Source organism: Schistocerca serialis, chromosome 3, assembly GCF_023864345.2.
Source record: "Schistocerca serialis cubense isolate TAMUIC-IGC-003099 chromosome 3, iqSchSeri2.2, whole genome shotgun sequence".
Classification (NCBI taxonomy): domain Eukaryota; kingdom Metazoa; phylum Arthropoda; class Insecta; order Orthoptera; family Acrididae; genus Schistocerca; species Schistocerca serialis.
In genome coordinates this window covers 774,660,949-774,676,341 of record NC_064640.1, presented here as the reverse complement: position 1 = coordinate 774,676,341, position 15,393 = coordinate 774,660,949, and the positions used below count along the sequence as shown (strand labels likewise).

The 15,393-nt window shown below is 38.6% G+C and overlaps 1 protein-coding gene across 2 annotated transcripts in view; it reads right to left on the bottom strand.

The window, feature by feature from the left end:
* LOC126470621 (1-phosphatidylinositol 4,5-bisphosphate phosphodiesterase eta-2-like) overlaps positions 1-15,393 on the bottom strand; it is a 420,296-nt gene that overhangs the window by 98,297 nt on the left and 306,606 nt on the right. For both annotated transcript variants that reach the window (XM_050098579.1, XM_050098580.1), the window contains exons 4-5: positions 4,630-4,759; positions 4,421-4,536 (exon numbers count right to left, since the gene is read on the bottom strand). In XM_050098579.1, the coding sequence (XP_049954536.1) occupies positions 4,421-4,536; positions 4,630-4,759 (246 nt within the window). The remainder of the gene's footprint in view (positions 1-4,420; positions 4,537-4,629; positions 4,760-15,393) is intronic.

The window sequence follows — 15,393 nt, the reverse complement described above, 5'->3', positions numbered from 1 at the left end:
CTGCACGATGTTGGGGCGTGAGCGGAAGACGGCCTAACGGTGTGCGGGACCGTAGCCCAGCTTCATGGAGACGGTTGCGAATGGTCCTCGCCGATACCCCAGGAGCAACAGTGTCCCTAATTTGCTGGGAAGTGGCGGTGCGGTCCCCTACGGCACTGCGTAGGATCCTACGGTTTTGGCGTGCATCCGTGCGTCACTGTGGTCCGGTCCCAGGTCGACGGGCACGTGCACCTTCCGCCGACCACTGGCGGCAACATCGATGTACTGTGGAGACCTCACGCCCCACATGTTGAGCAATTCGGCGGTACGTCCACCCGGCCTCCTGCATGCCCACTATACGCCCTCGCTCAAAGTCCGTCAACTGCACATACGGTTCACGTCCACGCTGTCGCGGCATGCTACCAGTGTTAAAGACTGCGATGGAGCTCCGTATGCCACGCAAACTGGCTGACACTGACGGCGGCGGTGCACAAATGCTGCGCAGCTAGCGCCATTCGACGGCCAACACCACGGTTCCTGGTGTGTCCGCTGTGCTGTGCGTGTGATCATTGCTTGTACAGCCCTCTCGCAGTGTCCGGAGCAAGTATGGTGGGTCTGACACACCAGTGTCAATGTGTTCTTTTTTCCATTTCCAGGAGTGTATTAAGTAGTCACACTGTTCAGATGCTTATCTCATCATTCATGAATTTCTCAGATGAATAGTAGAATTTTTCCATTAGGAGATCGCACAGTTTTCACTCCAATCAATCTATCTCCATACTCAGTACATCTCTACCCTTGAGCTTATTGAAGACTTTTATTATTACGTGCTGAGGCATCTGTTGGTAAAGTTTCAAATGATGTGTTGGAAGCATGACATTTTCTTTGTGTCTGGTGTTGTATATATGTCTGAAATGGTTTTCTTCAGTTACCTCAGAATTGCTATGTTAAAAGATGATAATCTCAAATATGTACAATGCAGGGATGAGTAATATGTTTACATTCTTAAATAATGGGTGACATGATGTTCTTGGAGAGGCACACATCTTTCTAAAAATTCTTTTTTGCATTAGCAGGAGGGTCACACATCTTTCTAACAATTCTTTTTTGCATTATTAGGATTTGTGACATGTGGTTTGAATACCCCCCTCCCCCCAAAAAGAACTAAACAATATCTAATTATGAATTCAATATAACAATGGTACACCACTTTCCTGCTGCTTATGTCTGGTACACTAGACAGTATCTCCATTGCAAAAGTGGGGTTCTTTCATTTAGCAGCTGAATAATCTGTGTCCTTGCCAGCTTAAATTGTTGTCCAAGGTCAGTTCCAAGAATTTGATAGACTGAGCTCCTTTCATAACATGATTTTTATGTACAAAACTGGTGTCATTCATTTCTTATTCTTGGATTTAAAAAAAAAAACATCCGGGTCTTGGAAATATTAACTTTAAGTCCATTTTGTTGAAACCATGTATCTAAGCTATTTATGATGTTTAGTATGCCATATAGAATTTCCCTCACATTTTCTTTTTCAATAAGTACTGAGGTATTACTGGGAAGCATGACTGGTCAGGCACAGATGTTGACAGGTAAATCATTTATGTAAAAGAGAAACAAGATTGGCCCTAAGATTGAGCCTTGAGGGGCTCTTTGTAAAATTGTATCCCACAGAGGGGCATAATTTCTGGTATCAGATGTTATGATTACCCTTGGCTTCTGTCTGTCAGATGAGACCTGAGTTCCTGCAGAGCACTCTGTCTGATGCTGTACCTGTCTAGTTTATGAAACAGCATGGATTGATTCACTGACTCGAATGCCTTTGTAAAGCCGCAGATGATCCCTGCCACTTTATTGCTTTTGTCCAATATAAGCTTTTTTCCATTAATTGCATTCATGGTGCTTTTCTCTATTGGCTCTTGACAATAACATCATGTTTCACAATAAAATTAGTTATCAGGACTATAGGTATTTTTTCAAATGCTTTGGATAACACTCACAGGATATAGATGGAATAGTAATTTCTCGTACCCTCCCCTGATCTTTTTTTTTGATGGTTTTACCTCCGCCTACTTAAGTACACAAGGGAAGTTGGCTCGCTCAAATGACTGATTAATCATTTAAAGATGGAGAGTGTGCTATTTAATTATACACAAATTTGATTACTTTGTGGGTATTTGATCCCACCTTGCAACATTTTGTTGTTTAAGAACAAAATAGCACTTTTTACATCTTTGGTTCAGACTTTTTGTCACAAGAGGGCACTATCTGGGTCCATTCCAAAGAAATATGCACTGGTTTAATCAGTAATCACACCATCACTAGATTATGCTACATTTATTAGAAATTTAATAAAGCAATGAGCTATTTGAACAGAGTTCAAAATAGTGCTGTTGTTTTGTTTAATTTTTGAAATTTCCTGGTGGTCAGCTGTTGTACCTAACTTAGATTTAATAACAAACCATACTGCCTTAGACTCATTCTTATAGCCTAAAATGAACATATCATTTTAAATTATTTTGGCACTTTTGACAGCCAATAAACTCAAGGTTTTTATTGTGTTTCAGGTTTTTATGTAGCTCTTGTTTTCTTGCAGTAGATATTTTTAAGTCTGGAGTAATCCAATTTACTTTTGGCTTTCCAGTGCCAGATCCTGGGTGGAAATGATTCATTGAATTCCTTGAGAAAACTTTTTAAAAATTTATCAAAGTTCTCAATACTTGATGCACTATTATCTATGGACCATTTTACTGCATCTATTTTGACACAGAACAGATTCAAGTTATTATTACAAAAGTTTCTTTTCGTAAAATCTTTCTTTTAATATTTGGTTTATTTATTCCTGGCAGCTGAATAAACAGTGCAAACTGATCAGCAATTCCAAAGTCTAAACAGAATTTGTTTTCAATGTCAAACATGCAATTTGTTTAGATATTGTCTATACAAGTGGTTGAATGACCATTTTCTCTAGTGACTTCACAAAAATTTAATTTAAAACCAGTGTTCTGAATTAAGTCAATAAACTGGTTTGAGCTATTGTCATGACTTATTACCTTTAAATTGAAATCAGCTGCTATGATAATATTCCTGGAATTTTGTAAACTGATTTGACTATTGTGTTCATCTCTTCTTCATTCAACACAACAGCTTTCAGAAGAGCACTCCTCATTTAATTAATCAAAATCTGTGTTTATTTTATAGTTTCAGCAGGTATTGAGAAGTACCCACGAGGCTTCATGGGATCTCTCTCTTCTGCAAAAGCTGCTTGCTACATTGAAATGTTCCAGTTTATTTACAATTTTTATAGTTACTAGTTAACTAGCTAGCAGACAACTCTAACATTTTTGCTTTCATTGAGGATAATTTGCTCAATTTTGGTACTAGCTGTCTTTTCATGCAGTTAACAAATTGCTACAAATCTACAAAATGGACAGTAAAAAGGAAAAAAATTAATTGAATCCCAGAAATAAAATTTGTAGCCATCCAAAGAACAGTTTCCTAAAATGATGAGGAATAAAAACTGTTGCCTTACACTGCATCTCTCCTTTCTCTTTTATGCACTAAAATATTGTTGTGCAGAAATAGCATACAAGCTGATGAAGTTAATGTGTGACAGAAATGAGGTGTGATAGTGAGCTGAGGATTTAATAACCGCACAACCTGCTGGCAACTCATCAAAAGAAGAGAGAATTACAGTCATGTGACAGAACTTAAACAAACAATGTTTGTTGAAAACAACACAATGTTTCAGACTAATTATGGTATCCAGTACTACAAGACACATACAATCCTCAGAATGACTGCATCAGTTTAATGAAACTTCTGAAGGGATACAGACACTCAGAAATAAAAGCATTCAGCATACTGCCCCCTCTCCATTCAAATACAGAAAAAGATGTTTCAACTAACACACGTACACAAAGAAACTGGAAGTAATACACAGTTGGTGATTTTTTTCTTCCTACAGCCTCTATGAATGAACTAAGTCTTCAGGATTAATCTCAGTGAGTAGAAGATATTTGACTAGCATTTCAATGAGTACTAGGTAATTACAGACTGTGTTCACAATACTAGTTTGTTTTGTTTATAAAATTAACAATTTTATAGAAAGATTTTATTAGAGTAGTGTGCTTGTCAAAATGAAAAGTGTGTGATATACAATATGAAAAGTAGTATTAGTCCTAATATTTGTCTGACTGCTACTTAAAAGGATGTGGCTTGTGTAATGTTACTTACGTCAGGTTATGCACAGGGCCTATTATATGTATTAGCTTTATTTATACTATTATAATGGCATGTACAGTAGGCATGTACAGTAGAGGAGGGCATTTAAACTTTTATTTTATTCCCTTGATTAGTTTCACAGATTCAGCAGAATGTGGACACACAAGGAGAGAGATTTCTAGGTTATGTCAATACTGAAAACTTATGATGCACTCACCTAATAAATAATGGCTTCAGTTCTTCTCTTGACATGAGGCTGAAGAAGAAACCAACAAACTCCTCTGAATCTAAAACTTGTTCTCCATCTCTTAAGTTCTTGTTAGTATTGGCAATCTGGAAAAGTGAGAAGAGTGGTTCAGTATGCAATAGTGCTGAAGTTCACAGGAATCATGATAAACTGCAGTAAAGTGTCCCAACTGATTATACCTCAAATTTTTTCTTTACTTCTGATTTCACCATCTTCACATTCAGCTGCTTTAAAAGTCTCAGACATTCTTCAAAGTTCAAGCTACCATTTTCATCTTCATCTGCCTCTTGAAATTGTTGTTTTAACCACCTACGAGACAAAAAATTGTGAGTTCCTAAAGATTCATACAAATCAACCATAGATTCTGGGCATAATACACTAGACTGACTGTAGCACTAATATATATTTGCACAATTTTCATATCTAACGTTGATGTACATTATTACTTTACGGACTGCATTGGGTCAGCATTAAATGGAACAAAACTGAAATTTCTTTGTATAACAGTCAGGAGAAACAACTGATCAGAAATGATGCCATACCTCATATATCATGAATTTGCATCAAATGTTATAAAATAAAATTTCAAAAACTCAAGCTTAGAATTGTGTCTCCTGAATCTAAACTGTTAAATCTAAACAAGACAGCACTGACAGTTTCTTTTTCTTTAGTCTTCCATAGTGAGGGCAGAAATACAATAACTAATGAACTGAGTAAAACCATTCCTACTGCATTTGCCATACCTTTTCATATCTCTTACTTGACGCAACAAATTCATGCAACTTCGAGTACAAACTTTCATATAGAGGTATAAACAGAGAGAGCACTGAAAGAAAAGGAGACAAACTAAAACTTAAAAATTGCCTGATATAATCCTAATTACAAGTGAGAAATGTACTACTGGCAATGAGTGCTTCTCTACGTTCATATCAACCATAAATATTAACTTGGAAAATAGTTGTCTTCTATTATAAAAGATGCCACACTAGCAATATACACAAACCACAACATACAAAGAAATGGTACAGCCCATGATTAAATAAAATTAGGATACTTCAATTTATGCTCAAAGATAGAATTTCTAATTGGAATGCAAACAAGAAGAATTAAAAAGTTACATGTCTGAAAGTGGAGGAGTGAAGGCAAACCAAATAGGGAAAACATCTTAAATCTCAGTAATAAATGTCCAGGAGTCCAGAACATTAAAAAAGAGGGAACAGACACAGTAAGGCACAAAACACTATCCCAATTGATTATAATGCTCTCTGTTGTATTTCAGTCTCTCTCGTAATGTAAAATAATGGTACAACTGATATTGAAATTAGTTTTGCAACTACATTGTGCAATAACAGAAAGATTGACAAGGACAAGAATCACTCCAAGCAAAATTACCAAATCTATAAGTAAACAGAGCAACTCCGGGACAGCAACTAAATTTGGTATAATTAATGAAATCTCTATCACCTTACTCTATCTCATAAGTGGAATTCTTGATGATGGCACTTTCCCACAGTGGCTTAAAATTTCAGCTACCATACATTTCCAGTAGATAAAAAGGGTGATAGCAGATAACTACAATCATTATACCAGTTATGTTAAAACAACAGAGTATTGTGTACATAAATAGATTTACAGCTATTCTAAAACTATAAGCATTGTAGCTAAGTGAAAACCAATTTGTATTTAGTCCAAAATTACCATCCATAAAAACAGTTGAAAGCCTGATAACTACAATTCACAATGGTTGGCAAAAGGGAGTAACCACCTGTGCTACACATATAGACTAGGCAATGATTTTGAGAGCGGTTCACATGATATTGTCACAGAAAACCTAGGATATAATGGTGCTGTTGGTAAGCCACTTCAGTTAATGAGTTTTATCTAAATATCAGGCAACCATTAGTATACATTAACAATGGGAGATCAAAATCCATGAAAATAAACAGAGTAATCCCACAGGTATCTGTACTTGAGCCATTTTCCTTTATTGTTTATATTAATGATCTCTGAAACTATATGGCCTGCAGAAGTGTTCTTTTTGCTAATGATATGACATTTCTTACATCAGGTGAGAATCTGCAAGTTGTTTAAGAGATAGCTGAGAGAAGCAGCCATCGGTGTAAAGCTAAGCAGCTGTGAGCAATTGAGTTAAAAACATGGAAATTAATGACACAAAGAAAACAGCTGATGTGTTAAGTTATTGGGTCTCATAAGAGACCAAATACTCTAAAGGAGTGACCGTACAAGAAATGTAAGTGGTAAAATTGCACATGTACTTCTTCTGTTATATAAAGAAGCAGCTCTTTTAGCAAATATTTACTGCTCGTTTCTCACTATGCCTTCTTTCACTCATGTCTGCAGAGTGCAATTCTGTTATAAGGATATTAATCAGGGCTAAACTATGTATTCAGATGGCAGAAAAAGCAGTCATATGTATCATAGAACTGAGTGTAAAAGTATTACTGTGTAGAAATGACAAAGATGTCTCTTTTAAGGATTTACATGAGTGTTATCTCTGCCATTTCAATAAATATTTTCGGTTTCATTTATGAAACATGTTGATGGAGTCAAGCCAAACAAACACTGCTCATCAAGTCTTTTATGCTAAAGACAGAGTGTGTGTATATGTTTGTTTCTGTCTGTTTGTGTTTGTGTGTGTGTGTGTGTGTGTGTGTGTGTGTGTGTGTGTGTGTGTGTGTGTGTGTGTGTGTGTGTGTGTGTAAATATATATTTTACACAACCCTAAGGATAGGATCTGTGGAAGGATGTATTATGTCCACTGCTGGACATTAAAGTAATTTATATATATATCAGTAAACTTTATATACATACAACAAAATGTTGGACATATTTTACAGTACAATAGTATTAGGCAACTATTCTACTTTGTTACTCACATAATCTTACAAACTTTTTTTATTATTCGGATTATTGTCCTTTGCTTCCAAATACTGCTATGGTGAGAGGAGAATTTCCCTAAAAGATAAAACCATAACTTAATAGTGAGTGTGTCCGAGAAAAATACACAGTTTTTACAGTTTCAAGAGCAGCATTGTTGGATACTACACTGATTTCATATGTTAATTTAGAGAGATGGGAGTTTAAAGATGTGCAGGAGAATCCCATTTTAGATTTTCTTACAGGCAAAAGCCTAGAAACTTTGTCACAGTGACATTCTGAATATTATGGCTGTTCATGTGATTTGCTGGTTTTTCCGCATATTTATTTTGCTGGGGGTGAAAATGCAGAGTAACCATTTTTTGTGCTTTAAGATAAGGCTGTTCCTGTACAGCCATTGTGAAACTTGATCTGTGATGACATCTACAGCAGTGGTAAGATCTTTGCTATTTTTCACTTCAATAAGTAGACTGCTATTATCTGCAAATAGTACTGATTCCACACAGTTTACACACAAGAGGAGATCACTAATTCATGAGGGCAGATTATTAATGTATACTAGAAAAAGAAATGGTCCTAAGACAGAGCCCCTCATGATACACTATGAGAGGTAGTTCTGTGTATAGTGTGTCTGTGTTGGACTTCTGTAACATGAGATCAATTAATTAAGTAGGATTTCAGACACTCATTTGAAACCAATCACACACCTTAACAATCAAGTTTTTTTTAAAGAAAACTGAATGATCCAGAAGATCAAAGGCCTTTGTTAAACCTAAGAAAATACATGAATTTTTGAAGTGACTGTCTATTGCACTTAAGATTTGGTTGACAAAATGGAAGCTAGCAGTCTTGATGGAACCATGGTGGCATACTGATATTTTATTATTCTGGCGGAATTTTTTTTTTTTAGCCAAGGTAGAAAGAGTCATTCTATAATCCCTGAAAAACCAGGCAGCAATTCTAAAAGTCTATAATTTTACATTTTCTGAAGTCAACTTTCTTATAAAGAGGTATGACTTTAGCAGTTTTTAGCAGATCTGGGAGAGTGCCCTGTGACAGTGAAGACCTGTAAATGTCTGATAATGGTGTGAGAATAATGTTCGTTAATAGTTTTATTATATAATCAATGATATAATCAACATCTGCTGAATTATTATTTTTTAATGAGCTTATGATTTTTTCTAGCTCATCTTGATAAGCAGTACTAAGGAACATGCTATTTTGTTGATATCGAAGTTTGCAAGTGCCTGGGTGGGTTATTCACATGCAATTTACCAATTTTTGTCATAAAACAATTTGCAAGTTTAGCAAAGTACAAACTGGACAAATCTGCAACTAAATATGGGTCAGTATTAAGGCTGTCATTATGGGACAGAGCAATATTCTTATGAATTTCCTTTTTCCCAGTAAGTTTCTGCACAGCTTTCCATTACACTTTAGTCTTGTTTGACAGTTCCCTGATATATTGGTCATTTTCTCTTAATTTAGCTCCTTTTATAACCTGCTTCAGAATTGATTTATATATTTTTTGAAGTAGCTAAAAATTCTGGACCACTTTTTACTTTTGAAAGTTTAAATAAAGCTCTCTTCCTGATACAGGAGACCCTAATTCCTGCTGTAACTCAGGTTTTTGGTTTGTTATTGTTTTTGCACTTCAATTTCTTTTTGGGGAAGGCTTTTTGAAAACATTCATTGAATTTTTGATGAAATGATGGAACCTGTCACTTGTTTCAGATTTACTAAGAGCATTACCCCACGAATCATTAGAAGTTGTTGTTGTGGTCTTCAGTCCAAAGACTGGTTTGATGCAGCTCTCCATGCTACTCTATCCTGTGCAAGCCTCTTCATCTCCGAGTAACTACTGCAACCTACATCCTTCTGAATCTGCTTAGTGTATTCATCTTGGTCTCCCTCTATGATTTTTATCCTCCATGCTTCCTTCCAATACTAAACGGGTGATCTCTTGATGCCTCAGAACATGACCTACCAGCCGGTCCCTTCTTCTAGTCAAGTTGTAGCACAAATTTCTCTTCTTCCCTATTCTATTCAGTACCTACTCATTACTTACGTGATCTACCCATCTAATCTTCAGCATTCTTCTGTAGCACCAACACTACAAAGGCTTCTTTTGCGTCCTTGTCTAAACTGTTTATCGTGCATGTTTCATTTCCATACATGGCTACACTCCACACAAATACTTTCAGAAAAGACTTCCTGATTCTTAAATCTATACTCGATGTTGACAAATTTCTCTTTTTCACAAATGCTCTTCTTGCCGTTGCCAGTCTACATTTTATATCCTCTTCAACTATTTTATATCTACTTCAACCATCAGCAGCGTTTTGCTTCCCAAATAACAAAACTCATCTACTACTTTAAGTGTCTCATTTCCTAATCTAATTCCCTTAGCATCACCTGATTTAATTTGACCACATTCCATTACCCTCATTTTGCTTTTGTTGATGTTCATCTTTTATCCTCCTTTCAAGATACTGTCCATTCCATTCAACTGCTCTTCCAAGTTCTTTGCTGTCTCTGACAGAATTACAATGTCATTGGCAAACCTCAAAGTTTTTATTTCTGCTTCTTGGACTTTAATTTCTATTCCAAATTTTTCTTTTGTCTGCTTTACTGCTTGCTCAATACACGTATTGTCTGCCCCTGGTATCTGAGTGGTCAGCATGACGGGATGTCATACCTAACAGCCAGATTTCGATTCCCAGCTGGGTCGGAGATTCTCTCCGCTCAGGGACTGGGTGTTATGTTGTCCTTATCATCATCATTTCAACCCCATTGACACGCAAGTCACCGAAGTGGTGTCAACATGAAAGACTTGCACCAGGTGAACGGTCTAACCAATGGGAGGCCCTAGCCACACAGGATTTCCAATATACAGATTGAATACTATGGGTATAGGCTACAGCCCTGTCTCACTCCCTTCTCAACCACTTCTTCCCTTTTGTGCCCCTTGACTGTTATAGCTCCCATCTGTTTTCTGCACAAATTACAAATAGCCTTCTGCTTCCTGTATTTTTCCCCTGACACCTTCAGATTTTGAAAAAGAGTATTCCAGTCAACATTGTCAAAAGCTTTCTCTAAGTCCACAAATGTATATAAACATAGGTTTGCCTTTCCTTAACCTATCTACTAAGATCAGTCGTAGGGTCAGTATTGTCTCATGTGTTTCTACATTTCTACAGAATCTAAAGTGATCTTCCCAAAGGTCAGGGTCTATCAGTGTTTCCATTTGTAAAGAATTTGTGTTCTCGGTTCTGAGAGTTCCAGAACCTGTACAGGAAATTGGAATAGAGATCAACATAAACATCATTTCCACCCTTTTTATTGCTCATGAAAACCACACATTGCATGTTGTACCACTATACAGTGAGACCTTCAGAGGTTGGTGGTCCAGATTGTTGTACACACCGGTACCTGTAATACCTGGTAGCACGTCCTCTTGGAGTGATGCATGCCTGTATTCATCATGGCACACTATCCACAAATTTATCAAGGCACTGTTGGACCAGATTGTCCCACTCCTCAACGGCAATTTCGCATAGATCCCACAGATAGGTTGGTGCGTCACATCATCCATAAACAGCCCTTTTCAATATATCCCAGGCAAGTTCGATAGGGTTCATGTCTGGAGAACATGCTGGCCACTCTAGTCGAGCAATGTCATTATCCTGAAGGAAGTCATTCACAAGATGTGGACGATGGGGGCATGAATTGTCCTCCATGAAGACGAATGTTTCGCCAATATGCTGACGATATGGTTGCACTATCAGTTGGAGGATGGCATTCACGTATAGTACAGCCGTTATGGTGCCTTCAATGACCACCAGCGCCGTATGTTGGCCCAACATAATGCCACTCCAAAACAGCAGGGAACCTCCACCTTGTTGCACTTGCTGTAAAGTGTGTCTATGGCGTTCAGCCTGACTGGGTTGCCTCCAAACACACCTCTGACGATTGTCTGGTTGAAGGCATATGCGACACTCATAGGTGAAGAGAACGTGATGCCAATCATGAACAGTCAATTCCGCATGCTGTTGGGCCCATCTGTAGTGTGCTGTATGGTGTTGTGCCTGCAATGATGGACCTCGCCAGGGATGTTGGGAGTGAAGTTGTGCATCATGCAGCCTATTGCGCACAGTGTGAGCCATTACATTACGTCCTGTGGCTGCACAAAAAGCATTATTCAACAAGGTAGTGTTGATGTCAGGGTTCCTCCAAGCCATAATCCATAGGTAGTGGTCATCCACTGCAGTAGTAACCCTTGGTCGGCCAGAGCGAGGCATGTCATCAACAGTTCCTGTCTCTCTGTATCTCTTCCATGTCCGAACAACATCGCTTTGGTTCACTCCGAGACCCCTGAACATTTCCCTTGTTGAGAGCCCTTCCTGGCACAAAGTAACAATGCGGACATGATCGAACCGTGGTATTGACCATCTAGGCATGGTTGAACTACAACAACACGAGCCGTGTACCTCCTTCCTGGTGGAATGACTGGAACTGATTGATGTCGGACCCCCTCCGTCTAACAGGGGCTGCTCATGCATGGTTGTTTACATCTTTGGGCGAGTTTAGTGACATCTCTGAACAGTCAAAGGGGCTGTGTTGTGATACAATATCCACAGTCAACATCTGTTTTCAGAAGTTCTGGGAACCGGGGTCACGCAAAACATTTCTTTTGGTGAGTGTACTTCTGGGGCCTTGTTTCAACTTAGCTCTTTCTCTGCTCTGTCAAATTCTTCACGCAGTATCATATCTCCCATTTCAACTTCATCTATGTGCTCTTTCATTTCCATAATATTCCCCTCACGTACATCGCCCTTGTATAGTTAGCAAATGCAAAAAAAAATTCTATATTTAGCTTGATGAAGATCCTCCTATATACAATACATCAATCCACAGATGGAGGGCAGTTGGGGGAGGAGTGGCACTAGTATTTGTAACACAGGTTGGTGAGTTTATTTTTACATGGAGGTTGTGACTCTTGATGAGAGGCCTGCATCTCGTGGTCGTGTGGTAGCATTCTCGCTTCCCACGCCTGGGTTCCCGGGTTCAATTCCCGGCGGGGTCAGGGATTTTCTCTGCCTCGTGATGGCTGGGTGTTGTGTGCTGTCCTTAGGTTAGTTAGGTTTAAGTGGTTCTAAGTTCTAGGGGACTGATGACCATAGATGTTAAGTCCCATAGTGCTCAGAGCCATTTGAACCATTTGAGCCATCTTGATGAGATTACGAAAGTTCTCTCTTTGTGTACTATTACTTTGACTGCTGAGTTTACTTACAGCAAGATCAAGATACTTAAACGAAATCATTTATACTGCTGTTAGTGATCTATGAATGCACAGAACTATTACTTTCAGTACAGTTAATTCCATGGCTGTAACCTCAGACACCTTCTCTTTTGCTGTTTTAAAGAGCCTGGAATTTTATAATTAAGGTTTTGTTCAGCATATATAAACCTTCCTCCATGCTTTGATATAGTTCTGCAAATGGAGCTTGTACACCAAAAGTTCTCAATTTTTGTGTTTTGTAAATAGTCATTGCACACCCAATGTTCGCACATGCATAAAACTGAAACACCTCTCCAGTCACTGGTAAGGAGAACACTAAGTTCATGAAGGTTGTTTGGCAGTGACTGGACTTTGTGAATAGCTAATTTTAGAACATAATTGTAATTTTGTTTTATTTCATCACCTGTGGATGATGATGAATCAGAATCAACTAGTTTGTTTCCTAAACCTTGTACATAACATTGCAAAAATGGTAGACTACTATCATGGGTTTTTAAACCTGTGTGAGGCAGCGGCCTATGTGAATGACATAAACTATCATTGAGTGGTGTAACATCAGTGGAGAGATTTATTGATTTTTTAAAAAAAAATACACATTACTCTTGTTCTCCTGATGCACTGCGTCACTGACCTGGCATCTTGAGGATATTTTTCTCGAGAGTTCGTGGTTTTTGTCGCTGTGGGGTATAGCCTTTGTAGCACGGTACTGCACGTTCAGTTTACTGCTTACTGTTTCTTGGATCCGTGTTATTACGAAGTCCTTCCGTAATCTGTTGAGACCGTACGTTGTGTGGAATTTTCTTCCCATGTAGCTTATATCGACGAACTTAACATTTTCAAACTTGTGCATGTATTTTGGATCTCTTTATTTGTCTTACGTATCTCTTTATTTACACACGACCAGTCTGGTAATTTGCGACGGTGTGGGGCACAGAAGACGATCACATTTTAGCTTCTCAGCTCTTAGAGTCATCTTTTAAATGATATCAATAGATCTTTAGCTTCGTTTCTTGCTACATCGTTTGGTCCTGCTAAGAACACGAAGCAGTCTTTGTTTGTTGAAGCTGTTGCCACGCCATAATTCATAGCAGTCACTGTCTGAAATTTAGCACCTGGTTTCACTACTACGGTTATTTTGCGCCTTGTTCTGGATTTCCGTTTTGCCGCAAAGTAACAAATGGTTCAAATGGCTCCGAGCACTATGGGAGTTGACATCTGAGGTCAACAGTCCCCTACAACTTAGAACTACTTAAACCTAACTAACGTAAGGACTTCACACACATCCATGCCCGAGGCAGGATTCGAACCTGCGACCGTAGCGGTCACGCGGTTTCAGACTGAAGCGCCTAGAACCGCTCGACCACACCGGCTGGCGCAAAGTAACACCCTTGACTGTCTACAAATAAGTTTATTCTGCCTATTCTTGGTGGCTGGTAGTTCCTTGAACTTTCTTCTGTGCATCGTTCACTCATTTGGCGTGAGTCGATTCCTGCTACACATTCTTTTGAAGAATGAGAAATTCTATCACTTCGCCGATTTTCGCATCTTTTTCCGTTATAAGCATTTTTCGCATTTTCTTTGTTATGATCCGCAGCTGATGTTTTTCACAATACTACTATTTTCCTTACTCTTCTGGTCTTCGATTTCTTTCTTCTGTACACACATATCACTTTTTAGAACGTCTATATCATTTAACAACACTTCTATAATTTCGTCATTCGACTGCACTGCTGATGCTAAATATACTTTTTCTTCTTCTAAACAGTCGAAAGGTGACCACTGAAAATCGTCACTGATAAATTTTAGAAATACTCTGTCGCACTATTCATGCTAACAAAAGCTGCATTTAACATACCGAATTCCTTTGACTATTCGGTTTTGGCATTTCTTACACGATTCACTGATTAATTTCCCCTTTTTATGGAGTGATGTGACTCTACACACTACACCCGGTGCCGCCATGAAGGTGATATGCAACAATTTCAAATTGGCTACATGCTTGGACATGCAAACGATTAGCAGTTCAGTATAACAGCACAACATGGATAGGAGTAACGCCATCTATGCATTCTGTATATTAAGAAAGATTATGCAGAGGGTTTCTCAGTCATAAATTGCATTTGAATGTGGATTATTTATTAGAAGAGTGTGTTATGCCTCATGAGAGAAGGTGAAATGTTTACCAACACTGAAATGCAACCAGCACTTGTGGCGATTTGGCAGTGGCAGGCTTGTGGCCCATCTAGACTGTGATTTATTGCTCCATGATACTGCTGCTCACTTTGGTGTGGATAACATAACTGTTATGCGAATACAGAATCAATGTGTTCAGGAGTGTCACACTCAACACCATACAGGATCTCAGTGGCCGCGTTCTTTGGTTAGCAGTGCGGAATTTCATGCCACAGTATGTGTCTTTTGTCTGGCAAAACGCTTGTTTGCAGCAAGTCGAGTGTCCACACAAACAATGTGACGATGTCAGGAGCGTGGGAACCATTGTTGTGGCTCCCTGCGGTGTGGCAACAGAGAGAAGTGTACCCACTGCGTTGACGAATGTGGTGCAACCAGCAACGACACTGAATATAGGAGTGGTATCAAGTCGTTGGGCTACATGATCACCTCTGGTTCGAATAGCTGATGATGTGGGCAGCAGAAGTTGCATTTCAGCCATATTAAGGCTCGTGGCAGTGCCTCCTTGACATTTAATCCGCCTACGTAGCTCAGCGGTCAGTATGTCTGGCTG